Source organism: Lotus japonicus, chromosome 6 (assembly GCF_012489685.1).
Source record: "Lotus japonicus ecotype B-129 chromosome 6, LjGifu_v1.2".
Taxonomy (NCBI): domain Eukaryota; kingdom Viridiplantae; phylum Streptophyta; class Magnoliopsida; order Fabales; family Fabaceae; genus Lotus; species Lotus japonicus.
Window position 1 is genome coordinate 64,750,337 of NC_080046.1, and position 27,343 is coordinate 64,777,679.

Genomic DNA, 27,343 nt, shown 5'->3' on the forward strand with positions numbered 1-27,343 from the left:
ATGAAGGAATAAAAGAATATTCTTAAATTTAGTGGCTATGATTGAATTAGAGTTAGAAGGGTATGATTGTAATACCACCATGACCAATTTCTCTCTTTCTCAAAATACACCGAACCACCACCGCCGTCCTACCTCCACACCGCCGTTTTGACCCACGGCGTCACAACCACCGCCGCCACCGGATCTTCTCCCTTCCCACCTACGACAACACGCCTTTGTCGATCTTGATCTCCCTCTGTTGCTTATCCTCATTCTTTGCCTTTCAATTTTGATTGCTAGTCATCGATCTCTGAAACTATGATGTTTTCAAGTTTTTCAATTTTTTTGGGATTTTTTTAATGCTTGTTGCTACTGATCTTCTTGTTTTAGTTGAATTTGTCTTTGTCTTCATTTTCGTTATTTGATTTGAACTGAAAATTGGAGTTTAGCGGGTGTTTTGGTTAGAGCTTTCTTTGTTGCTTCTGAATTTGTGTGCTGAATATTGGGGCTTTTTCTGTCTGTGAGTTCGTTTGCTTGCTGTTTCACTTTTGCAGTTAGATTCAGGTTTTGGGCTTTAGAATGTGTGAAAAAGCTCGGATTTTTTTGTAGAGGGGTTGTGCTTCAAACATGAAAAAATTAGGGATTCTTTGGGTGTAACTGGTGGATTAAGATTGTCCTGACTTGATCAGTTTAATTTGTGGTGTCTGCTTGGATAGTATTTGTACCCTAATCAGTTCTTTTATTTTAATTTAATGCTTACATGTTTCCATTTTTACTTTGTTCATTGCAGATCCATGTTAATAATTGTTCAGATCTGATCGTCTCAACCGAACAAATAGTATTGGGAATGATTTAGAAAAGAACCAAGTTGCTTCTTCAAGAAATGTTCAAGTTCAAGATCACATAGATGCTGTGAGCAGTATTCTTGTTAATGAGAATCATTATTCAAGATTCGTAGCTTTAGATGGATGTAGTTGCAGTTGCAGTTGCAGTTGCAGTGCAGCTTCTCAGCTTCTTAATGATCGTTGGACAGCTGCAATACAGTCCTACAATAACTCCAAAGATTCATCTGAAAAGCTAGGTATGTATTCGGGTGGAACATCAGTATGGACTCATTTCAGACTCCCTCATCAGATTATGTCCAAAGATTCTCTGTTAGCTTTGGTTACAACAATAACTTTCTCCAGGAGACTGAATTTCCTTCACACTGTTATACATGACGTGTATTGGTTGTCCTGCATTGCTGCTGTTCCCTCTGATTTCGATTTCATTTACTTTCGCAGACGAAACAGTGCCAAGAATCAAAGTTAACTGCCACTGAATATAAGGTAATGCGATTAATTGAATTTGTTCATGATTTAATTTAATGTTTGTGTGATTAGGTCCTTGATGATTAAAGCGGATTATTACTACAGTTCTCGATTTATCAAATAGGAAGTTGGGAGGGAAATATGGTAGTTTTGATATATGTCATGGTATATGTGCTGTGATTTGTTCTGGTATATTGTGATAATATATACTAGAATTTTCAATGTAACTCCAATAAGAAAGAGTGTAAGTTAAATGGGCTGGCCAAAGACCAAGCCCATTTTGACACCACTACCCACTTTTGCTTAGAAATTTAACAAGGTATAGTCAGGGTCAATTATATTATATATTTGAACATGTCCACCATATGTATCTCCCCTGATCTTCAACCTTGAATTTCATTCATTATGGTCCCATGAATAAATACTGTCAATTAGCCATAAAGTAAAATCAACATATTATATATTATATATATATATATAGAGAGAGAGAGGATTTATCTTATAAGAATGATGTTTTTGTACGAGAACCTAAGAATAACTCACGACCGTTAGATCTAATCATCAATGGTTTAGACTAAAATACAAAGTCATGGCCTATATATATCATTGTTAAGCTCTTCCAGTGTTACTCTCTCCACTCTTGCTTTGCTTGCTTCCGTCGCTAGTCCAATAAAAAGAACCATCACCTTGGACATCCCCAAGTCTGGAATAGGTTGTGGGGAGCTTTCACTATGGAGGATCTCTTATAATGGAAGTACCACATTGTCTAGGTTGTGTCTGGTAGAAGACCTTTGAAACAACTAATTCTCCATCTTGCTCTTCTTCATTACTGCCAAGATGGTATTGATGCATCACCCAATTGGTCTTCTCAGGCTTCCTTTGCCTGCCAAAGTTGGTGTAGAGTACCATAATCTTTTTAAAACCCTTCACTGCACCACCACCAGCAAAAACAGCTCTAGTTTTCCCTGTTTTGTGCCATCTAGTTTCGCTTCCTTCATCATCAGTGTGAACCTTTCTTCTTTTCCTTGTTCCTGTTGTGTATGCTTTAGAAGGCCTGTGAAAGAAGTGGCGGACCTGCCCATCTTTGCTAACTCCTGCATTATTTCAAAGGAACAATTTCTCATATATATAGTTGCATTACGTAAAGGAACTGGTTTTGTTAGTGTGAATTTATGCATGACTAAATTATATGAAAAAAAGAGAGAAAATCTCATATTAGTGTCAAAAGGAAGCAAAACCAACTGTGACTGAGTGAATATCCCAAAGGCAACATTTACAAAACTTGGGGAATTAGACCAAACATTAGGAATGAGGCCTAGGTCCCAAAATTCGTATGCAAGTGAAGATGCCTCTTCCAAATGAGGTAAACTCCCTCTTAAAAGTTCCTTGTGGTTGTCATTTGAATTCTTAAGTAACACTTATGAGTCTCAATTATGGGGTCTTTAGTGTGATATTGATATTTAATTAGAACTATTCCTGGGTAAGTTAATAGCATATAAGCGTGCGTTATGATTCTAGCTAAGCTCTTCCGTGTCCACCCCGTTACTTCTCTAAGCTGTCCTTTTTGTCGTGCTACCTATGGCCGGATTTAGGTATTTGGGACCCGAGAGGTTCACAACTCTTCAAGTTCTAAGCATTTAGCTTAGTGGACTTGAGTAGGTATAGTTATAATAACTATGAATCAGGAATTCTTAACTATGAATTAGGAACTCTTATTTGTATCTTTATATCCGGTAAGAGGTTGAGAAAGCCCCCATCAAAAGAATGACAAGGTAGCAACCTTCTTTTTTGAGCTGATAGAATTAGCCGACAAAAACCTTCTATTTGGTGTCATGTTTGAAATTTGACGAATATTGGTGGAAAATAATTAAGAACTAACATTTACAATTCACTTGAGCATGCCTAAAGTAAGCTAAGTAAGCTATGACGCCACAATTGAGTTTGGCAGTCATTGCCAACCCACTTAGAGAGCATAAATGTTCTGATGTGATTCTAAACCGCCTTATACTTTGAACCTTTTGAAAGAAAAAAAACATTTTCATTTCTAAAACAATTAATTTCACACATGTGGTGCCGCACGCATATATATCAAGATGTGCCTCCCATTAAATGATAATTTCAACGATGGCTAGAACATGCATATGCAATGTCTCAACTAAACTATTTTAAGTAAGGGAAAAAAAAAATCAACACCTGGTAGCTTTTCTGGGTGTGTATAGCAGATTCCATTATCGCCTTGAAGCGTTGGTATGAACTGATCAATAAGGGGATGAAGCTTGCACACATCAGACACTACCTTGGCCTCCAAATGCTCCAGTATTTCTTGGTCATTTGGATCAAACTTCACTCCAGCCGGCAATCCATGAATTCCACCCTATCAAATTGGTGCATGAACAAAATCAACTTGTTATGAACTAAAATTAAGCATAAACACAAGAGAAGGAATTACTATATGTTATGTGAGAATCAAAAAACCTTAAATTAATTAGTACCTGATCTCTGACATCCGTGTTATGGCTACATGAGGGGCATTTTATTGTATGAATTCCTTCTGTGAGATTGATGATAGCTTTAGGAGTATTCGTGGGCGTGATTAAATATTTATTGCCCTTCTCCTTATCAGAGTCATTGCACCATTTCATCTTTCTTTGTTAACTTCTAATGATATATACCACAAATTTTCAGAACCCTTTTCGCTTCTACTTCCTCCTACAATATCAGCTTTCTAGTAATAAAAACAAATAGTAATCAGCAAAATAGAGATGAGAAAGGGTGAAGAAAGGTAAAGCTAGTGCCTTTTTGGGACACTTTTATATCCTGGATCATTTTAGTTATACTTGTTGTGCTGAAAGGGAGAGAATTTCATATTCTACCATAGCAATTTCTTACTTTTCCTTCTTCTGATTCAATGATTGAATAGTTCCTGATATCCCAAACTGCTGGTTCTTGCTCACGAAGAAAAGAAGAGATCGATAGAGGACCAATTAAGGGTTATTATAGCCGATAAAAGAAACATATGAAAGGCTCAACTCAACATATAGGAAAAGGTTACTTGCAGGGCACGTTTGGCTATGCTCGTCTATATACGCTTGTAAACAAGGAATAAATGTGGCCTAGCTAGCTAGCACGATTTTTTCTTAAATTTAAAATAACTAGTTTTATACCCGTGCAATGCACGGGGTAATATTTATAGATATATAAATGCATTTGAAAAAGATATACATATTGAAAAACTAATGAAATTATACTTAAGTTTATTTTTATTTAAATTTTAAAATGATTCATGTAAAATATTTCTTTCAGTAAGAGCTTTTTATCATGTAATTTTATTTTAGGGGGAAGGGAAATGAAGGGATTTGTAGGGTGAAGGGTCAAGGTTCGAATCCTGACAAAAGAACTAATTTACTAACAATTCACTACTAACATTTGCCGATAAAAAAAATGTAATTTTATCATTTATTAGCATTTAATATTAACCACTCATGTTAGATCAAACGGTCACAATTTAGTGCTCTCATCTCTCACAATAAACATTGCTCTCACTTGATACGCTCAAAAAAAAATGAAAGGAATAGTAAAAAAAATTAAATTATGTGGATTATAATACTTAAAAAGGTACCCTTATTACACACTACTTTCTCATTTAGTGTCCAAATTTTTTTATTTCTAATTAAGTGGATTATAATACTTCTTCAACGTGTAGAACATATATCGTATTTTGCCATTAAAAAAGAGAGATCATGTTATGGTACACGACACTTGCAGCCAAAGACTTCGACTTTTCGGGGTTGTTCGGATCAACAAGTTACAGGTCATGTTTGAGGGACGTTTTTGTCATTTAACATTGAGGTTTAGATGATTTGGAATGAGATTACTGGTCTGGATGTTGGGGTCAAAGTAAGCCACAATAGACAGAACACATGCGATCACAGTCCTGTTTTAAATTTCAACAATCGCCGACACGTCTTTGTGAGCTTTTCAAAGAAGCCACGCATGCGAAGCTTGGGCATTAAGTTTCTGCTTTTTTTTAAGAAAGGAGAATATTTATCTTTTTTTTTTTCCTTCAAGTTTTTAATTATTTATCTAGAAATTTCGCTTGGCAAGTATATTATTTAAGGGTTAGAATTAGAGTACAATGACCCCAAAGGATAGGTAAGTGGGTGGCAAGTTGAAGACATATGAGTTGGAGAGGAGAATATTCGCGGATCAAAAGAAAAAAATATTAAGAGTATTGTTTTTACGCTATGAATAAAATTGCTTTTGGTTTATAAATAAAAACCTATGGAGTAATGTACTTAAAAGTCAATAGAATGATTAATTGTGAATCTCTAGTTTTTCAAGCTTGTCCATTAAGGCTACGAGTGATTAGTTATTAGGTGATTTATTTAGTGATTAATATTTTTTTAATTTTAATTTGTTAATTATAAATTTTATTTTATTTACAAATTATATATCTAGAAATAAAAAATTAATTAAATGACGTAGATATCAACATGTCACGTTTGTACGTCATTGGACATGATCGTTAGTGGGGTGAGGACCAAAACTAAACTTAGTGCAAACAGAGAGGTAGCAATCAGCTTCCTAATAAAGCCACCCACCACATTTTCCGCTAATATATCATTATGACATTATTCATCTTCCATTAATTATTTTGGGTAGTAGGTAGCAATCAGCTTTCTAATAAAGCCACCCACCATACCAACCAAGCACCGAGATATTAAAATGGTAGGAAATTGCCATGAAACATCCTTCTACTACCACTACCCCACTTGTCACTAAAAAAGACTAGGAAAGTGCCTCACGAGAATTATTGAAGTTCATCTCAATTCCTTACACTTCTTACTTCCTCTCTTCTCATCCATCCATCACTTACACTCTTACAGATCTTCTTTTCTTGATATCATGGCAGTTGCATTAGTGGGTGGAGCTTTTCTCTCTGGTTTTGTTAATGTTGCTCTTGATAAGCTCACTTCTCCTGAGTTTCTCAACTTCATCCGGAGAAAGAAGCTTGACAATTTGCATTTAAGGTTGAAGACTACTCTTTATGCCGTTAAAGCTGTGCTGAACGATGCAGAGCAGAAACATATAACAGACTCTGAAGTGAAAAACTGGCTTGATGACCTCAAAGACGCTGTCTATGTGGCTGATGACGTTCTGGATCTGCTTTCTACTAAAGCTGCCACTGGAAAGCAGGTGAGCAACATCTTCTCTAGACATTTCAATTTCAATTCTCAAGACAGGGACATGGTTAACCGCTTGGAAGACATAGTTGGCAGACTAGAATCCATTGTCAAACACAGAGATATTCTTGGTCTTAAGGAGGTTGCTAACGTCACCATGTCATCGAGACTTCCATCTACCTCTCTCATGGAGACTCGGTCTACTATCTATGGTAGGGATCAAGATGAGAAGGCCATACTCAAGTTGTTGATAGATGATAATCAAAGTGATGGTAAAGTATGTGTCATCCCTATTGTGGGCATGGGCGGAGTGGGGAAAACCACTTTAGCCCAACTGGTGTATAATGATGATCATGTAAAGCAGAAGTTTAGTTTACGTGCATGGGCTTGTGTTTCAGATGAATTTGATATTCTCAAGGTTATGAAGACTATCACAGGGGCTATTACCAAAAGAAATTGTACTCTGAATGATATCGATTTGCTTCATCTTGAATTGAAGGAAAATTTGACCGGGAAGAAATTCTTAATAGTATTGGATGATGTTTGGATGGAGAATTCTGTTAATTGGAATTTTCTTATAAAACATCTTCAGTTCGGGACACAGGGAAGTAAAATCCTCGTGACAACACGTAGTGAAAAAGCTGCTTCTATGATCCAAACCTTCCAATGTTACCATATGAATCAATTGTCTGATAAAGATTGTTGGTATGTTTTTGCGAGCCATGCAGGTATTTCATTAGAATCTACCGGAAACATGACTTTTGAAACAATTGGTAGACAAATTGTTAAAAGGTGTAAGGGGTCACCTTTAGCGGCACAATCACTTGGAGGCTTATTGCGAGGGAAGCATGATATCGGAGACTGGAACAATATATTGAATAGCAACATTTGGGAACTTCCTGAAAATGAGAGCAATATTATTCCAGCACTGAGAATTAGTTATCATTATCTACCTCCACATCTGAAACGTTGTTTTGTTTATTGTTCATTGTTTCCGAAGGATTATAAGTTTTATAAAGATGAACTAATCTTGTTGTGGATGGCGGAGGATCTTTTAGAGCCTACAAAAACTGGAAAGACTTTAGAAGAAGTTGGTCATGGGTATTTTGTTGATTTGGCTTCAAGATCATTTTTCCAGAGAGATATATCGAATGAGTATTTTGTGATGCATGATCTTATACATGATTTAGCAATCTTACTTAGTGGAGAATTCTATTCTAGATTGGAAGAACTTGGAAAAGAAGCTAAGATCAGTACGAAGACTCGTCATTTGTCAATTAGTGGGTTCATTGGTCAAGTCTCAGAAAGTTTTGATATTTTTTCCAAGGTAAAAATTTTGAGGTCATTTTTGCCAATTAATCTCAAAGATTCTCCATTCAACAATGGAAAGGCAGCATGCACCATTCTCTCCAATTTGAAATACCTAAGAGAATTGTCATTCTGCAAATTCTCAAATCTAGATGCATTACCCGATTCAATAGGTGAAATGATTCATTTGCGATATTTAAATCTCTCTCACACAAGTATAAATGCTCTACCAGAGTCATTGTGTAACTTATACAATTTACAAACATTGAAGTTGTACAATTGTAGGGAGCTGACTATGCTGCCTAATGACATGCAAAATCTTGTGAAGTTGCGCCATCTTGATATCTGGGGAACTGATTTAAAAGAGATGCCTAGAGAAATGAGTAAATTGCATCATTTGCAGCATTTAAGTTGCTTTATTGTGGGCAAGCATGAAGAGAATGGGATCAAGCAACTCGGAAAACTTTCAAATCTTCATGGATTACTTAAGATTATGAAATTGGAGAATGTTAGCAACAGTAATGAAGCATTGGAGGCTAAGGTAAGGGATAAGAAGCACCTTGACCGCTTAGAATTGTGCTGGTCTTCAGGAAACGATTTTAACGATTCCCAAGGTGAAATGGACATTCTTTGCAAGTTACAACCTCATCAAGACCTGAAAGGACTAGAGATATCTGGATACAGGGGCACAAAATTTTCAGAATGGGTTGGATACTCTTCCTTCCATCGCATGACTCGCATAGTTCTATCTGGCTGTGAGAACTGTTGTATGCTTCCTTCCCTTGGACAACTACCCTCTCTCAAGAGTCTTCATATTAGAAAATTGAATGGGCTTGAGAATGTGGGTGTTGAATTTTTCAAGAGTGATGATTCCTTTACTGGGACACCCTTTCCCTCCCTTGAAAAATTGGATATTTGGAACATGCCATGTTGGGAAGTGTGGAATCATCCAATTGAGTCAAATGCCTTTCCTCAGCTAAAGCGCCTCACCATAAGTGATTGTCCCAGATTAAGGGGAGATTTGCCAACTCATCTTCCAGCTTTGGAATCACTTTCGATTAAGAATTGTGAGCAGCTTGCTTCTAACCTTCCTAGGGCTCCCGTCATCCGGTCATTAAATGTAGAGAAAAGCAATAAAGTGTCCTTGCGAGAGCTACCCATTTCGGTGGAAGAGCTAGAAATCAGAGGAAGCGAGGCGGTGGAGTCTATGTTTGAGGCCATCTCCATCATCCAACCAACTTGTCTTCAAGTTTTAGAGATCCGGAGTTGTTCATCTGCCTTATCATTCCCGGGAGATTGTTTACCCGCATCACTCAAGAGATTGGAAATCAGGAAGTGTAGGAAACTAGAATTTCCAAAGCAAAACGAGTTACTTGAAGCGCTGACTGTATGGGACAGCTGTGATTCTCTCATATCCCTTCAGTTGGAGACCTTTCCAAATCTCCGTTCTCTCACCATCATAAACTGTGCAAATCTGGAACGTATTTCAGTACCGAATGCAGGTCTTCACAATCTCACATCTTTCGAGATAAATGGCTGCCCCAAATTTGTATCATTCCCAATAGAAGGATTGCATGCGCCCAACTTGACTGAAATCGTCGTCTTTAATTGCGAAAAGTTAAAGTCATTACCTTGTCACATGAATACTCGTCTCCCAAAGTTAGAATCTCTGTGGATAAGTAATTGCCAAGAAATTGAGTCCTTTCCTAGTAAAGGGGATATGCCGTCTAGCTTGAGATCACTTACCATCGACGGCTGCGAGAATGTGATAAGGAGCACATGCCTAGCTTCGATGGACATGCTCACTGACCTTACCATTGGAGGTCCATGGGATGGGGTCAAGTCCTTCCCGCAGGAGGGTTTGATGTTGCTGCCTCCCTCCCTTACCTCCCTGCGCCTATCTGGATTAATAAGTGTGGAGACGTTGGAGTGCAAGGGGCTTCTCCACCTCACCTCCCTCCATCAATTAACGATTCGGTTCTGTCCCAAGCTGAAGAATGTGGCGGCAGAAAGGCTGCCTGCCTCTCTAATAAAACTTGATATCATTAGGTGTCCTCTGCTGGAAGAACGGTGCAAAATGAAGCACCCACAAATTTGGCCCAAAATTTCCCACATCCCAGGCATTGCAGTTAATTACAGATGGATTTCTTGAACTTGAACCAGGATTATCAATAGGTAATTGCTCCGCTTTTCCTTTAAGTAACCACTTACCCAATTTCATTTATTTTCTGCACCCACTTTTTCCATTACTCTTTTAACCAACTACAATTATCTTTCTACCAACCAATTTCTTTATCCTTTTTCAAAAGAAAAAACTTTTCATGATTTTGAGTCAAGGATATATTTCAAGTCTTTCTGCTTTCTACATTTAATTTTCTAATTGCATTTTTCCTAGTCTAAGATTTTTTGGTCTATGGCAATTGATTGACTGAAAATGTGAATAACTACAAATTCTTTTGTATACACTTTTCTTCACAGTAACATTTCTGTATTTTCAAAAATGAAATGATTACGGTAACTAATAACAAAAAATTGTATTCCTGTTGTTTGCAGTTTGTTTGCACAAGGTCATATGGGTTAGCTGCCCAGTCACAACAACAGCAAAAATTAACATTTAAAGGTAAAGATTATCCAACCACATATTCCATTATCTTTTGGAGGCAGAACAATTATTTACAAGTTACAACTAGGACATGAAAGTTGTCAGTTCTTAAAAAATGAATGTTGTTAATTAATGTTGTTTTTCTTGTTTTACAGACATTGAAGCGGCTAACTCCCTTGTTGATTATGCTAGGAATATCAGTACAATCAAGTGAGTTCATACACTTCCCTTACATAGTAGATAGTTTTACTGGCAAACTTCTTCATGGAAGGGATTGTTATTTTGCTAAACTGATTATTTGAATCTCACAAACATTTTGTCATCAAATTTTTGTGGTAGTGTTGAAAGATTTCTGGAGAAGGAATAGGCATCAAAAGTTCAAACTTTAACTAAAAGGGCTCCAATTATTCTGCTGGTAATTCCCTTTCTAATGGTTGAAAACTTGAAATCTTCAATTGTAGGACCCTGTTGCATCTGGTTCAGAATCAGGAAGAAATGTTGAATCACTTCTTGAGAAATCAAGTAAGTAAGTCAATCGTGCCCAATATAGACAGGACTAATTCTATGAGTCACTGCTTAATTGAGACCTTTCCAAATCTGAGTAAACTTGCAACCAGAAACTGAAACTCTGAAATGTCCTTCCGACTCAGAGTCACAGGATAGTGTTCTTAAGAATCTCTGTCATTTTTCCATTGATGGACGCCACAATATTGTCTCTCCCAAGAGAATGATGGCATGCGCCCAGCAAGACTAAATTTCTCGTCTTCGGATGCTAGAAGTTGAAGTTATTGCCTTCTCACATGAACACCCTTCTTCCAAAGTTACCCGAGTGAATGATTTGCTTGAAATTGAATCCTTTCCTGAAGGAGGTATGCCACCTCTCTTGAGATGAATTGATATCAGAAATGCTAGCCATTTTTTAGCGTATACCTGGCTTCGATTGACATGCTTACCCATCTTTACATAACAGGTCCATGTCATGGTGTCAATTGCTTCCCTCCCCAAGGAGGCTTTTTTCCAACAGTTCTCGATTTATCGAATAGGAAGTTGAGAGGGAAATCTATATTGTAAATTGTAGGTACAGCTATAGAAGAAGTGTTGGAAGTTGAAAGAAACCATAACATAGCTTCAAACTGGATAATAGTAAGAATCTTTGTAAATGGACACAGGATATATGAAAATGAGGATGGATTGTGTTTTAATTTTTTGGCAGAAATTTATTTTGGATCTCTGTAATGCATGTATTGGTTTGTTGTGTAAATAGCTTAGAAAGTCTAACTTGCTTGCACAAAATATTTGATTATATAATTTCATTTTCAAGCAAGTCAAGTTGTTAATTTTGGTGCAAATGATCTTTTTGTAGCTTGAAGGCTTGTTTGTCAACCTCTTCTCACTATAAGCTACTCAAACAAGACTTCATCCCGGTAGGGTTCCTATTCATTCTTTAATTTATTAATTTATTTGCATCTTGTTACCATTTTTGAAATCTTTGGGAGCTCTTTTCCATTTGGCGTGTATTGTTTAATATTTGATTGTGTAAGTAGCTGCCACTCGATTACAGCCACTATCCTCTCTGAGCTAATCTTTGATTTTCTCTCTTTGCTAGGGAGGGAATAAAAAAGACTGCAACTTCCGAAGATGGCTGCAAGTTTTGCTTCCAGATGTTCTCGTGGTATGTGCTTGCTTTTTCTGTTTCATTTTAACAGCCCAGCCCAATTTCTTCTTTCAAATTGGAACTTATGTGTCCAAAACTTGATAATTCTGAATTCTTTTGAAGGATTGTTAGCACAAGTTGTTTTAGTTTAGATGCCGGGGGGTCACCTTCAATGTGCTTTTATTACAATTATTAGAGGATCAAGCTAAGAAGGAAGTTGGTTAGTTATTAGTTCCGAGCAGTTAGTTATTAGTTTCTATGTTCTGTTAATTCTTATTTGTTCGTTAGTTAGTTAGTTAGCTCAGCTTGGGTAGTTATCTTCTGTAGCCTAACTCACATTAGCATAGATTAATACGGCCTCCTCTATATGTGAATGAGGCTAGATCTGTACAATCCAAGAATCAACCAAGTGAGCATTTGACTCTTCTCTTAACAAATTCTCTGTTAGCTTTGGTTACAACAATAACTTTCTCCAGGAGACTGAATTTCCTTCACACTGTTATACATGACGTGTATTGGTTGTCCTGCATTGCTGCTGCTTTTTCTTGCCATCCTTTTTCTGTAGCACACGAAAATTCAAGGGTTCTTCAGCATCACAGCCGCACAATATATCTGATGCAGCGGAAGTCGTACTAGGATTGCAAGCGCAAATCCTAAAAGAAAAGGTTTCTGGAATCCACCAGAAAGTAAGGGTTAGCAAGCACTGAACCCTAAAAAGATAACTCTGGAATCCACCAGTAAAGAGAGAAAAATCTCAAATTTGATTATCAATAATAAACTGAATAGGCTATTGCCTTACACGTGCTTAAATAGAGAAATAGGAAAACCCTAATGAAACTAAAAATAATGAAAATCCTAACTAAAAGATCCTAAACTCAATTAGAAAGTAATTAAAAATAACAAATCCTAACAAATTGATCCTAAACTTAATTAAAAACAGAATAGATTCGGAATGATCCTAAATATATTTAAAAATACTAAAAATAATAAATTCATAATTAATTTGCTCCTGCATCAGGCTCCTCTTCTTGTGAAGAACTCGACCCCGAGTTCTAACGTAACAAAAAAAAACAAAGGAGGCCTCTGTTCGGAACTCATGAACGACATTAAGAATGCCAGGGTCAAATACCCAAATTTGTGTAGAACTATCTGATGTCCGCATGAATGCGTCACAACCAAGTGCCTCTGATGTCTTTACATTCTTGATGCAGCGGAAGTCATACTAGGATTGCAAGCGCAAATCCTAAAAGAAAAGGTTTCTGGAATCCACCAGAAAGTAAGGGTTAGCAAGCACTGAACCCTAAAAAGATAACTCTGGAATCCACCAGTAAAGAGAGAAAAATCTCAAATTTGATTATCAATAATAAACTGAATAGGCTATTGCCTTACACGTGCTTAAATAGAGAAATAGGAAAACCCTAATGAAACTAAAAATAATGAAAATCCTAACTAAAAGATCCTAAACTCAATTAGAAAGTAATTAAAAATAACAAATCCTAACAAATTGATCCTAAACTTAATTAAAAACAGAATAGATTCGGAATGATCCTAAATATATTTAAAAATACTAAAAATAATAAATTCATAATTAATTTGCTCCTGCATCAGGCTCCTCTTCTTGTGAAGAACTCGACCCCGAGTTCTAACGTAACAAAAAAAAACAAAGGAGGCCTCTGTTCGGAACTCATGAACGACATTAAGAATGCCAGGGTCAAATACCCAAATTTGTGTAGAACTATCTGATGTCCGCATGAATGCGTCACAACCAAGTGCCTCTGATGTCTTTACATTCTCCTCTTCTTCCAAAGAACTTGACCACAAGTTCTCTTCTAAATAAAAGGCTTCAATATGCAAACCAACCAAACGAACAACACCATTACTACAACTTCGAACTATTTTTTCATCATCTCCTTCAACAAATATCTCATGAGCACCATCACTATCTTTAAGCAATTCTAACCTCTCCAGTTTCTCCAAAATAACATTGGGGGCTTTTGAATTATAGGGGATAATGCCTTGTACTCCTGTAGGAAGCGGAGTTGAAGATTTGAATGTAAGAAACTCTGAGGACTTCATGTGGCCAAAGTTTTCATCTTTTGTAACGTCTACTTCCCTTGGTTTCTGCGCAGATGGTACCAAATCATCCACCAACATTTTTGCCTCATCTTCCATGTCAACAATAGAGGATGGCGCAAATGAAATTTGAGAATCTGATTCCGAAGAAGTTGCGTACATAGGTCTTGCAGATGGACATGAATTTGAAATAGGTTTTGGTAGGGGTTGTGGCAAGGAAATTGGATTTGCAGTCGGTGATATGTTGGGGTAAGGATTGATAAGGTTGGATGTAGCAGGTTGGGGGTGTGGAGTTTCGGTGGTTTTAGAGGTTGGGTACTGAACTTGGTAATAAGGATGAGATACGGATGGTGAATGCAAAGATTGGGAAGGTAAAGATATAGCGGAACGATTGTTGTTGTTGTCGCGCGGAAACCTATGTGGTTTCCCTCTCCTGTCTCGTCGCCGGTTACCGTTGTTGGTATTGTTGATCTGCGCCGTTAAAGCCGCTGTGAACGTCGCCATATGTTGTATCATTTGTTGTGTCATATGTTGCGTAATAGCAGTTAGGGCCGCGGTAAGAGCCGCGGTAACATCCTTTAGGTCTGCTTTGGTCATTGGTTGATCTTCCATGGTTGATCAAGCAAAGAAAAGAGACAGGAGAAAGCCTGCTCTGATACCACTTGATACAGCGGAAGTCGTACTAGGATTGCAAGCGCAAATCCTAAAAGAAAAGGTTTCTGGAATCCACCAGAAAGTAAGGGTTAGCAAGCACTGAACCCTAAAAAGATAACTCTGGAATCCACCAGTAAAGAGAGAAAAATCTCAAATTTGATTATCAATAATAAACTGAATAGGCTATTGCCTTACACGTGCTTAAATAGAGAAATAGGAAAACCCTAATGAAACTAAAAATAATGAAAATCCTAACTAAAAGATCCTAAACTCAATTAGAAAGTAATTAAAAATAACAAATCCTAACAAATTGATCATAAACTTAATTAAAAACAGAATAGATTCGGAATGATCATAAATATATTTAAAAATACTAAAAATAATAAATTCATAATTAATTTGCTCCTGCATCAATATCCCATTGATTGCTAGCCCTGTTTTCTATAAAGTATAATTCTCGGATAATTGTATACATTCTGTGATTTGAGCTAATGGTTAAAAGTTAGGGATCACAAAACTAAAAGATCAAGGCCTATATTCCAATTGGCTAAAGTGTTATGCTTGCAATGATCTTTTTTGTTCAACCACTGCATTTCGTAACCAGCCTGACATTTCATTCAGCTCCACAACTCTTATTTTGATATATTTAAGCCTGTCTTCATGTCACTTGTACATCCTTTGCAGTAATTATCTTTTTTAATTTAATGGTGAACTGAATTTTATGTTGACAAGATGATATTCTCATACTCTCAACTTACTATTATTTGTTTCATGTGTTGAAAATTAAAAATCAAACTAGTGGGTCGTTCTCTGTTCAGTGGTTTAAGCAACAGTCACCTTGGTTCACATGAGATGACACACAGTAATTACTTTTCTCAGGTCAGTTTATGAATTAATTGCCAATTCATATTTGTATTATTATCATTGTTACTGATAGTCTATGATACTATTTATGTTAGCCCAACATGGTATTGGTAGACAGGTTTTTGAAAAAACAGTAATTTTTCCTTGTTCTGCAAAGATATGCATGTGCTTAAATGATTCTCATCCATTCTTTCACTCTGATACATTTCATTTCTTAAGAAAAATATCTCTATACCTTTTTTGCAGCAGCAACGCACCTTCATACAAATGAGGACTGTTCTCAAGGTTGTGGACAATTCTGGGGCTAAAAAGGTGATGTGCATCCAGGCATTGAAAGGGAAGAAAGGGGCAAGATTAGGTGACACTATAGTAGCATCAGTGAAGGAAGCACATCCTAATGGAAAAGTGAAGAAAGGAAAGGTGGTATATGGGGTTGTTGTGCGTGCAGCAATGCAGAAGGGGAGATGTGATGGCGGCGAGGTCAGGTTTGATGACAATGCTGTTGTTCTTGTTGACAAGCAAGGCCAGCCTATTGGGACCAGAGTTTTTGGACCGGTACCTCATGAGCTTAGGCGGAAGAAGCATGTCAAGATTCTTACCTTGGCAGGGCATATTGCATAAATGAAGAATGGTTTATCCGGCAATTTTTTATGAAATCCAATGTCACATGCACCCTTTTTATAATTTGGCTTAGTGCAATGTTGGTATTTTTAACTATCAACTTATGAGAAGAGAAACAAGAGTTGTGGAATACTTTTACTCGAATAACGAGCCTTTGTTTTGGTTTCTAGCCTTAATTTGAATTAGAGATGCAATATTTAATTATGATTAGTTTTCTTTTGCTTGGATGATATTCCAGTATTTTTACTTAAGAGGAACTTACTAACATTGTTTGTCAGATACAACTTGAAGGCTTGCTAAAGATGAGTTTTTATTTATTTATAATATAATGACAAAGTGAATGAATTTAAACTGTGGAACTCTCATAAGCATCAGGAGTGGAGACAAGAGTTTTATTAAATACTTTGTTACATAATAAACTTTAGTGTCAACTTAAATACTTAATGATAAAAAATGAGAGAGAAATAAAAAGAACAGAAAGATATTTGTCTTCTTTATTATTAATATAGTGTTTTCTACTGCCAGCATTCGTATGGGGTCAGCATTGAGCAGTAACACCATGTTCGGTTTATGGATCACACATGGTACATTGAGTTCTGAGTTTAAACAACGAATGAATTTGGACTTCGAGCATGTATTTACTATTTAAACACCATGAACTGGAGTGTGACAATAGGTCAATAGCGGTTATGGGTCACACATGGTACATAGAGTTTTGTGACCAATTGTAAGCTACATGCACCATTTGCTCTGTGACTGTGAATTTCATTAACGCTTGCCGACATCACATAAAACTCAATAACTACATGATTAGGATAAAGAGAAAACTTATTGAATATCATCACCACTCTATTGAATATATATATATATATATATATATATATATATATATATAATATCTATATATATATATAACACTTTTGTCATTGGATTGCCCTGCTTACTGCCAATCCACATACAAAGAATCACCTAACTGGATTGTACAATAATTGAATATGAACAAGAAATGTTGAAAAAACAGGTTACTTTAAAACTTCAGAGATTCTTTCGTTGTTGGTACCAATATACAGTTTACAAGCATCATCATCCGATACAACCTTATGCAACACATAAGTCTGCTTCAACCCAGCTAAATCCTGCCATCTTCTTCAATCCAGTGCCTCTTATTGTTTTCCGAACCTTATTAGCATCATCCCATCGTTCAGAACTTGCATAAATATTAGACAGCAAAGCAAGTGTACCAACACCAACAATTTTGTTATCAAGGCGCTCCCTAATCCATTCAGACATCTTCTCATTCCCATGGATTTTGCAGGCTTGAAGCAGAGCTCCCCAAATAGGCCCCTCAGCTTCAACAGGCATTGCTCTAAGGAAAGCCTCCGCTTCCTCAAACAGACCAGCACGTCCATACATGTCTACCATGCAACCGTAATGCTGCATTTGCGGCACGATGCCATAACTATCTCTCATGGCTTTAAAGAACATGGTTCCTTCACTAACCAAACCTTCATGGCTGCACGCAGACAACAAGCCAATGAAAGTCACATCATCTGGTTGAACCCCTTGAACCAACATGAGTGAAAAGAGCTGCAAAGCTTCCTTGCCGTGTCCACTCATCGCTAGGCCGCAAATAACAGTGCCCCACGAGATAACATCCTTGTGCTCAAGCATGTCGAAAATCATTAACCCCATTTGCATATCACCACACTTTACGTACATGTTAAGCAACGCATTCCCAATGTTGCCAGCAACCACAAGGTCACACCTAGTGTCAATGTAAGAATGCACCCACTGCCCCAAGCTCAATGAACCTGCAGAAGCACAAGCTGACAACACCGTGACAACAGTCGCCTCATTCGGCTCAGCTTCCCCACTATCCACCATTTGTTTAAACACAGCAACAGCCTCTTCACAACGCCCACCGCGCGCATAAGCCATCACCAATGTGGTCCAAGAAACCACATCCCTTTGCGACATTTTCACAAACAGGTGCCGCGCATTCACCAACGACCCACATTTCGCATACAAATCTAACAAAGCATTATCAAAAACAACATTCCCATCAACCAACAACTCCCTCTTCAACCCATAACCATGAATCCCCTTCCCAAGCTTCAAAGCTCTGAGACCCGAACACGCAGACAAAGCACTCACAAGGGTAGCAGCATTAGGCTTCACATCCATCGAACAAAACAACTCAATCGCTTCAGCTTCAAACCCGCATTTGGATAGCCCCGAAACCATTGAAGTCCATGAAACCACATCAGGTGAAGAAACCGATCGGAAAACGCGCGAAGCCGCAATTACGTCGTTGCAGGCGAGGTAGAAGTTGAGAAGCGAATTCTCGATGAAGCGATCATGGTAGTGACCGGATTTGAGAAGATGGCCGTGAATTTCAACTCCCTTGGAGCGCGCGTGGTGGCGGGAACATGCCTTGAGAGCGTGGGTGAAGGTGTAGTGGTTATGGGAGAATGGGTAACTGAGCATTTGGTTGTAGAGGTTGAAGAATGCATGTTTGGAATTTGATAGAAGTGCTAGCAATGGGTTCAGAAATTGGGGATTAGGGTTTATGGTGAATTGTTGTTGAGCTTGTTTCGCTATCAGATTCAGATTCAGATTCAGATTCTGAAGCTTCATCTTCTAACCCGAACTTCACACAATGGGTTATTTAACCGGGTTTGTTAAACGGGTCGACCCGGTTTTTGCTTAATTTATGAACTGAAACTTGAAACGAACCCTAGTATTGTTGGCGCCGGTGAAAGTTTGAACTATAGCACCACCCACCGGGCTGATACTGCTGGTGGCGCTGCCGTCTTTGTGTCACCGACGGCTCCATCCACTTATTGTTGTTTGAGGCAGGGCAAGGGATTGATCAACCATGGGCAAAGCTTCAAGGGATAAGAGGGTGGGTGTGGTTGATTTATGCTTTATTGTGTTGTTCTTTCTTATTCTTTCTTCTTGTTTTGTGAGGTTGTCTTCATGGTTTGCTAAATTGGTTGGTTTTCAGGATATTTACTATAGGAAAGCGAAAGAAGAAGGTTGGCGTGCTCGAAGTGCATTTAAACTCCTTCAGATTGATGAGGAATTCAACATTTTTGAAGGTAACACGCGTTGCCCGGGTTTAATTGTTTGAGTTTGTTGATTTTTTCGTAACTAGAGAATGAGTATTATCAAATATGCTAATGAAAGGTTCTTATCAAGCATTTTGTTCTACAGTTTTGAGGCTACACAGAACTTGCAGATATGTGTGCATATATGATATATAGAATGTGCACATATTCAAATTTTTGGTTTCAGGTTTGAGACTCACTTTTCCCCTTGTTTTTCCATTTGCAGGTGTGAGACGTGTTGTAGATTTATGTGCTGCCCCAGGTAGCTGGAGTCAGGTACTTGTGATGAAATTATCACTAATCTGGCATATGAATTGTTTACAATGAAACAGGCTTTTCACAATGTAGTTTATACTTACATTTTACTCAACCATTCTCCCATGTATCTAATAAGTAATATCTAATTCTTACATACAGGTTTTGAGTCGTAAGCTGTATCTCCCAGCCAAGCTTGCACCTGATGCAAAGTAAGTTGACTTTCTTTGAAAGTTATGTGCTTTGTTAAGGATTTCCTTGTTATTGAGGTCTCTTATACGGTAAATGCATGCTGGGACTCAGGATTGAAATTAAGCTCTATCATACCACGTTTCCTTTCTTGCTTGTCATAGACTTACCTACAATACAATTGGTATCTTTTTTTTCTTAATTATCATGATAAACGAAGCATTTCATCAAGACAAAGGGAAAAAAACTGCAGAGTTTGAAGGATAAGGGATCCTCCTTAACTTATAAATGAAATACAAAAAGAAAACAATAAAGAAAAAATCAATGAAGCAAAGATGTCCTGATATGCGTGTCATGCTAGGCGCCATCTCAATTAATTCATCATCCCTTCTTACATTGTTTGGCTGCTGATTCTTTGATGAATTTGGAGTTTTTTGTGAATGATATTTGTACTCCTGGTCTTTGGACCAATTTTTTTATGATAGCTTTGGCAGTTTTAGCAGGCAGTGTGTGATTTATGCTACATTGTGGTGCACTTGGTCTATAACTTTCATCCTTAGCTGATTTGGGACAAGATTAGGCATTGACATAAATTACATGACATGTTATTCATTTCTTCTTTTTCCTTTGTTGTTTGTATTGTCTTTTTTACATTATGGAGCATCCTTCATCCTTTGTTGTTTGTGTTGTCTTTTTCCTTTGTTATTTCCTGTTCTTAATTTCTTTTTATATGTAAAAATATGTATATTAATGATCTCTCAGTCCTCATCAGTATCATCAATTTCTTGCTGCATCATGATATGCAGGGATGAAAATCTTCCTCTTATTGTAGCTATTGATTTGCAGCCAATGGCTCCAATTGAAGGTGTTATCCAGGTGCAGGGTGATATAACTAATGCTCGAACTGCTGAAGTGGTAAGTACAGCAGGTTTCCTAATTTTTTTCTCAGATGTCTTTGTTTTATTTGCAAGCTGAGATGAGTATGCTGCGCATAGCTCAGTAAAATTAGAAACTGATGTTGACCCTTTTTCTTATCTAAACTTTGTTCGTCTCATCTGTGATTCATGTTTTTGTTGTCTCTATTCATTTTTAAAATTTTCCTTCTAAATTTTGTGTCATGTTAGAAAGATAACGTTTGTTGGCAAAATTTATATTTGGTTCCCTATTGAAACAAGTGTGAGCATTATGAGTTTCATTTAATATATTTGTTTCTCTCCTGTTATTTAATTTCAATTAGACATACTTGTGCATGTTAAATCCATTCACATGAATTGAGTACGTCTCTTAATTTTCTTGACATGACTCTTTACGGCTGGAGTCTATGTTTTTTTTGGAACTTGGAAGAATCATATAGGATTTGTTCTGAGGAGGCTGCTTTAACCGATCAAATGAATTTTCTTGAATGACTATTTTATTATATTTTGTGAACTTGTTTTTTTGTCTTGTTCTATTCAGGTTATTAGACATTTTGATGGTTGCAAGGCTGACCTGGTTGTTTGTGATGGTGCTCCTGATGGTAAAGAAAATGAGTAATTTACTTCATAATCTCTTCATACATAATATTTACGTTTACTGAAGTGCTCTTTCACTCAAAAGTTGTTTTTTTTATACCAAAAAGCTACAAATGATGTGGCAGTGTTTGTTTAAGCCTCAACCTCTTTCATACGACCTACAAGAATCAATCTATTTCTCATTAGTTGCTCCATGTCATTTGTAATGCATTTCATCATGATATTTAGCAATTTCTTTATTTTTACTTGTAGTTTTAAAAAAGAGTTTCATCTTTTGCAGTTACTGGGCTTCATGACATGGATGAATTTGTTCAATCCCAACTCATACTTGCAGTAAGTACATGACTCCTGTCCTTTTTGGTTTCTGTTATTACATTATTTACGCTTTTATCTTTTATATTTGCCATCTTGATAGCACCTTATCCTTTACTCAAATTGGGGATGGCAAAAAATATTGAAGGCTGTAAAATCAGTTATGCCTCTTTTTAAATCTATTCCTCTTTACCCTCTTCCCAAACTTATAATCTACTTAAAATTTTAGTACTCCTTGCTTTGCTTAGAGTTTCATCATTTTGTTTGGCTATCTTGGTGGAAATTTGTTGCACATTGATGTTAACTCGACACTCCGTGCAGGGGTTGACCATTGTTACACATGTACTTAAGGAAGGAGGGAAGTTTATTGCAAAGATATTTAGAGGAAAGGATACAAGTCTTCTGTACTGCCAGGTATTTGAAGTTTCCCCTTACCATTAAGATTTTAGAAAATGGAGTTTCACATAGTTTGAGATCGACACAAGTGTTTTTTTGCTTTTATCTCTCGCTGTCGTCCACTTTATACTTAGCTTTTGCAACATGCAAAATCTGTAGAAAAGTGAGCATAGATGTTCATCTGTGATAAAACAATGAATGGAAGTTGCAAATATTTGAAATCAATTGGAGCAATGCAAATATACCACAAAGACTACTGACTTTAGATCACATGAAACTCCAGAATTTTATTTTCTATAATATAAGCTTGACCAAAATTCTGAAGGCATACATTAAGCTGATTGGATGCTAACAATGTAGTTGATTTTCAAAGGAAAAGAATAACATGGAGTACTTTCTTGAGAAATAAATGAAGTGCACTTATGTAAGGTAAGGAAATTATTTGTCAACTGATCTTCACGGATAGCATGTTTTTTCTGCTTGGAACTTGGAAGGAACCTACTCATGACTGCATCCAAAATTTTAGTTGTACTTGTGGAATAGTTGTCCAGTTCTTTCTTTTAAATACTAATAATTAGGGGAAAAAAGTGCACATATTATTTGAAAGTGCCCTTTCATTAATCAGATTTTTTAAATTAAAACTTTTTCTATAATCCCAGAAGCCAGAGAATCATAATTACATGATATGTTGTCTTTTTGTTTGCAGCTAAAATTATTTTTCCCTGTAGTGACTTTTGCAAAACCAAAAAGCAGCCGTAATTCCAGCATAGGTAAGGATTTTAGTTTCCACAATCTTACTATTATTTTATGAGTACCTTGTCAGCTCTTTATGCGGTTGTTATTCCTTTTTTAGTATGATTTGCCATTTATGAGGAATTGGCAGTTATGCCTTTTCATTCTATGACAGAAGCTTATCTATTATCTGACAATGTTACAACTCTTTGAAAATGAATATACCTCTTGTTGAATTGTATTTAGCTGCTGCTCCTGTGCCTCCAAACACCTTGCAACTACACTTATGACAGTTTTATCTCACTGGTTTTTCCATGGAAGTGGATTAAAATTGTAGGAAGGTTGGTTGGTACTATTTGTACTAATGCTTTGTGCTTCACCCCTGCAGAGGCATTTGCAGTTTGTGAAAACTATTCCCCTCCTGAAGGATTCAACCCGAAAGATCTTCATCGCCTTCTTGAGAAGGTTGGAAGTCCCTCTGGGGTAGAAGATACAGGTATATGTGGAACATTGTAGCAAACCTTATAAGCTATCTTAGAACACAAAATAGAAAAATTATCCCTAAATTTGTATGCATACTCATCTTAACCCTTAGAAATGATTTTTTTCTTGCTTAGTTTCTTAGTGTTCATGTACATTTATTTTTCATGGAAGTTGTGTGAAGTAATTAATGCATGCGTATGGTTTTGCAGATTGCTGTAGTGGGTGGTTGGAAGGCCCTAATAAGGTGTATATCCCATTTCTAGCTTGTGGGGACCTGAGTGGGTATGATTCTGATAGATCATATCCACTACCTAAAGTTGATGGGGGAACATATCAGAGCTTGGACCCTGTACAACCCCCTATTGCCCCTCCTTACAAGAGGGCTCTCGAGTTAAAAAAAGCCTCCAATCAAGGATTCCGAGAGCTTGAAAACCTCTCATTGGATTCTTGATCACTGTTTATTCACCATGCCATTAAGAACTTTGCTACTTCCTTTTTTTCTATTAGCATGATTTAATTTGTGGATTTACAATTATTAGCTTACGTGTGAACTTTAACTCTTTCTTTTCCCTTGTACCACACCATTATGGTCTGCCTGCCGAGGCTTTTGTTGTCACAATCTTTTAAATGAACATGAATTATCTTATAGATAACTATCCAAGCTTATAACTGTTCCACTGGATGAGGTTTGACTGGTGCTTTTATTTTGGCTTCTTTCAACAAAAGCTTGTCAAAAAGACAAGTTTGAACAAGGTGTCACACCAGAAAACAATTGTTGTGTCATTGTTCCTTAGATAACTTTTTATTGGAAGAATCAATTTTTGGATGGTTGTATAGATATTTCGAAATCTTCTCGGAGAATTCAGTCCCAAAATCAATTCTATAGTGAAGCTAGAAAGAGCAACTTCTAATGCAATTTGATTATCAAAGTTGTCCAATTTGATCATCAAAGTTTATAATTACTACATCTGTTTTTTATTAATGGTCTAAAAAGAGAAGAAATACAGATATTAAGTGTAATTAATTTATTAGCTTTCATAAAAATATTATTTGTTTTCTTATTTTATCCTTTATAATAATGTTTTCTTTATCTCATAAAGAAATTATTTGGAAAAATATCAAATTAATGCTTTCTTAAAATTCATGAAACAAATTTTTTTAAGTGGAAAGTGAGAACCAGTAGTAGTGTTTATTAGTCGGTTTTATTGGTTAGTATTATGAATGAACATTTTGGGATGAATCTTTAGTACTATGGCCAAAGGATGATGGTTTGGAAGTGGATAAATTGGGATATTCACTGATTGTCAGCATATGCCTGACAATGTTTTTCTCAATGAAGATAAGAGCATCTCCAACTAGTATATTTGGGTTGGTTCTTGATATAAGAATCGGTTGCTTAAATTTGTAATACATCGGAGAAAATTGACGTGGAGGTAACTAGTTTTTAGCGGTTTTTATAATAAAAAATTATTATTTCTCTCTCATTTATCTATGAAAACAAGAAATATATAGGGTATTGTGGGAACCTAAGCAATAGTAAAATGAAAATCCGTCATTGGAGCAAAATCTGCAACAATTACTTATGTGTTGTTTGTATTTTATGTGACATTTGGGACTCAGAGAAATAGTGATAAACAACCGCTAAGATCCCTTCCTTTGAAGATGTTCTTTGAGGAAATAGAAACTCTTGTTCTTTTCTGAGCTGTGGGGTAGGATGTAATCAAGAGTTGTGTCACTTTTCAGTAGGTATCTTGACTGGTTAATTCATCAAAGTCCTACAGCCATTCAAATTACAGGTGGCTTAATTAACTGCAGTTCGTGGTGCAACTAAAATTGAGTGATTCTTACATTTGATAATGATGTTTGTTTAGAAAACTAATAGCCACATAAACATATTGCATTGAATGGAAATTTACACAGTTTGCAATACAAACTATGATGATTTGAGCCAAGTTTCAGATGAACATGGTGCACAAAGATCAACCTCTATTTCTACTACTGAATATGTAAATTGAAAATCAAGAAAGCATACCCCTTTTTCTCTAATACATTCTCTTACAAGTAACAACCTTGAAAAACTTTCCCATCCACAATTTGCAGATAAAAACTAATAACATGTTTGGAAATCTTGCTAGAATTGATTCGACAACCAAAATCAATTATGAGAAGAAGCTACTGTGCAGTTCTAAAATTGATTCTGAGAGAAAATAAGCTGATACAAACATGCTATCAACTGGGTGCCTCCCTAGTGGAAGAAGAATGCAAGAACTGAATGCAATCTTCTACAGCTTTAGCACGATGTGAATCAGTGAGGTCTGATAGTGAACGTGACCTGACCAAAGTGGATGAAGAAACCTTCCTGGAGGATCTCCTTCTCATAGAAACAACTCTGATGGAACTTGCTACTTTTTCTCCAAGTTGTAGTAGGAATCTCACAGGTGTCAATATAGGGTCCTTGGTCAATCTCAAAGTCCTCTTCTTGTTTCCTAATACTTTACCATGCTTGAGAAGAATGTTGGATTTCTCACTCAGATCAGGACTAAAGCATATTCTTTTGCTTTTATTCAACATTTCAACAACAATATGCCTGAGAGACAGAGAGAAAAAGAGGAGAAGAGGCAGAGAGAAACAGAGAAACAGAGAAGAGGCAGAGAGAAACAGAGGAGACTAGGAGAGGAAGAGAGGGAGTACTAGCAGAAAGAGGGGACAGTTGTAGATCTTGATAAATGAGACTATATATATAGCTTGTTTGGATCAACTTATTTTTCCGCAATAATCAATTTTGGTACGCAGAAACTACTCACAGAAACTTCTCCACAAAATTGATTTTGACTTTAGAATCATTTTTAAAATGTTTTCCAAACATGCTAATAGACAATTTATTTTAATGAAACATGCTAGCTATAGCTATTGAAATGGATATAAGTAAGGTATAGATATAGTAGGATTAAAATTTAAATCCTTGGGAGGAGAGTGATGTTTCAGTAATATTTAAAGACTTAGGTGTGGGAGAACAAGCAAGGTTCTTATACTTGCATGAGACATGCACACATGGGAATGTAATGGAATCAAAATTTACCATTAATGCAAGAGGCCTACCATTATCAAGCTAATGGTGAGGCAAATAATGAACATCAGAAATGTTGAGTGAGAATTTCTAAGAGATCAAAAAGAGAAAGAAAGTAAAAAAGGCTTTGGTCAAAAGACAAAGTGGTGGAGCCATGAAGACTCATGAGTGAGACAAGGATGAAAATGTTAAGGTTAATATAAAGGTGAGAGTGTGTGAGAGAGAGAAAGAGAGAGGATGCTGTTCTAATCAGCTTTACTTTTGAGCTGGTATTTCAGCAGGACCTACAATTGCTTTCTGCTGCCTTTGTCTTCGGTTCTGTTTCCAAAATGTGAAATTTAGATACCACTGTCCGGAATATGTTGTGCAATGAGAAAAAGAAAAAGGAGGAGGGAATGTGTTTGAATATGTAAGAGATGTTTTTGCAAAGGATAGTTGAGAGATTACATGTCTAAGCTAAACATATGCTATGCGTTTTTATTTCTTTTGTTCATTAAAGAGGGCTTTATTTATAACCATCAACCTTAGCAAAGAGTTATGATGTGTTACCCTGAATGTTTGCATGCATAAGTTAAAAAGTAAATGAAACACTTCTTATGAATCGTGATGAAAGTTTGTTCACGGTGAATTTAACTTGTACCTAAATACATTCTTAATCTCACATCAACATCAGTGGTGATGATTCAGTCAAAGACAAAAAAAAAAGATAAAGTGGACTTAGTTATGTGTTTCAGCATCTTTTTTTCGATGTTAACCAAGGTATTCTCATAGTAGATAGTCGTGCGGCTAATATCTTGTATCCGCACACTAAGCAGTAGCGACACAAAATGAGTTTTTTTTTTTTTATATTCGCAAGAGTTAAAATTTAAAAATCAAATCCATCTCCCTATTTGGTTAGCTGTAGTATAATGTAAATGTGTAAGACATATGTGTCCTCATTCGGAGGCAATTCTGTTCGAGCCGGGAACAGTTGAATGTTTTTGCAGTTGCTTAAGGTTAATTTAAATATTTAATGGGCCAACAAGCCCAAAGCAAAAGCC

General features: G+C 36.5%; 5 protein-coding genes across 31 annotated transcripts; 3 read left to right on the top strand and 2 right to left on the bottom strand.

Annotated features, from left to right (window-relative positions):
- Nucleotides 1-783: 783 nt before the first annotated feature.
- On the top strand, nucleotides 784-1,346 carry LOC130726647 (uncharacterized; the record flags this gene model as incomplete). Its single annotated transcript, XM_057577950.1, has 1 exon — nucleotides 784-1,346. A coding segment is annotated over one exon (507 nt), but the record flags the coding sequence as incomplete, so codon positions are not given.
- Nucleotides 1,347-1,522: 176 nt separating this feature from the next.
- Nucleotides 1,523-4,401, bottom strand: LOC130726646 (NAC domain-containing protein 73-like). The gene is made up of 4 exons (XM_057577949.1): nucleotides 4,179-4,401; nucleotides 3,782-4,014; nucleotides 3,483-3,663; nucleotides 1,523-2,383 (listed from the first exon to the last, which is right to left on the bottom strand). Exons 2-4 carry the CDS (start codon nucleotides 3,929-3,931, stop codon nucleotides 2,019-2,021), a joined length of 696 nt encoding a protein of 231 aa, XP_057433932.1. The 5' UTR covers nucleotides 3,932-4,014; nucleotides 4,179-4,401; the 3' UTR covers nucleotides 1,523-2,018.
- Nucleotides 4,402-6,026: 1,625 nt separating this feature from the next.
- Nucleotides 6,027-16,478, top strand: LOC130722071 (50S ribosomal protein HLP, mitochondrial-like). Of its 27 annotated transcripts, none has more exons than XM_057572689.1 (10): nucleotides 9,937-9,955; nucleotides 10,334-10,400; nucleotides 10,538-10,592; nucleotides 10,844-11,251; nucleotides 11,353-11,525; nucleotides 11,746-11,806; nucleotides 11,989-12,054; nucleotides 12,160-12,256; nucleotides 15,563-15,642; nucleotides 15,874-16,478. In XM_057572689.1, exons 9-10 carry the CDS (start codon nucleotides 15,616-15,618, stop codon nucleotides 16,246-16,248), a joined length of 402 nt encoding a protein of 133 aa, XP_057428672.1. In that variant the 5' UTR covers nucleotides 9,937-9,955; nucleotides 10,334-10,400; nucleotides 10,538-10,592; nucleotides 10,844-11,251; nucleotides 11,353-11,525; nucleotides 11,746-11,806; nucleotides 11,989-12,054; nucleotides 12,160-12,256; nucleotides 15,563-15,615; the 3' UTR covers nucleotides 16,249-16,478. The 27 variants fall into 27 exon arrangements, with proteins under 27 accessions (XP_057428648.1, XP_057428652.1, XP_057428649.1 ...); XM_057572690.1 differs by having other exon boundaries at nucleotides 15,877-16,478; XM_057572665.1 differs by lacking the exon at nucleotides 15,874-16,478 and having other exon boundaries at nucleotides 6,027-9,955; nucleotides 10,722-10,904; nucleotides 11,033-11,251; nucleotides 12,160-15,619.
- Nucleotides 16,479-17,270: 792 nt separating this feature from the next.
- Nucleotides 17,271-18,885, bottom strand: LOC130722074 (pentatricopeptide repeat-containing protein At1g08070, chloroplastic-like). Its single transcript, XM_057572691.1, has one exon. The coding sequence runs from the start codon at nucleotides 18,883-18,885 to the stop codon at nucleotides 17,347-17,349; it is 1,539 nt and encodes a 512-aa protein (XP_057428674.1). The 3' UTR covers nucleotides 17,271-17,346.
- A 100-nt stretch (nucleotides 18,886-18,985) lies between these two features.
- Nucleotides 18,986-23,907, top strand: LOC130722075 (putative tRNA (cytidine(32)/guanosine(34)-2'-O)-methyltransferase). The gene is made up of 11 exons (XM_057572692.1): nucleotides 18,986-19,153; nucleotides 19,256-19,349; nucleotides 19,585-19,634; nucleotides 19,776-19,825; nucleotides 20,609-20,717; nucleotides 21,258-21,318; nucleotides 21,594-21,646; nucleotides 21,947-22,039; nucleotides 22,728-22,791; nucleotides 23,142-23,249; nucleotides 23,446-23,907. Exons 1-11 carry the CDS (start codon nucleotides 19,127-19,129, stop codon nucleotides 23,685-23,687), a joined length of 951 nt encoding a protein of 316 aa, XP_057428675.1. The 5' UTR covers nucleotides 18,986-19,126; the 3' UTR covers nucleotides 23,688-23,907.
- The last annotated feature ends 3,436 nt before the right edge of the window (nucleotides 23,908-27,343 follow it).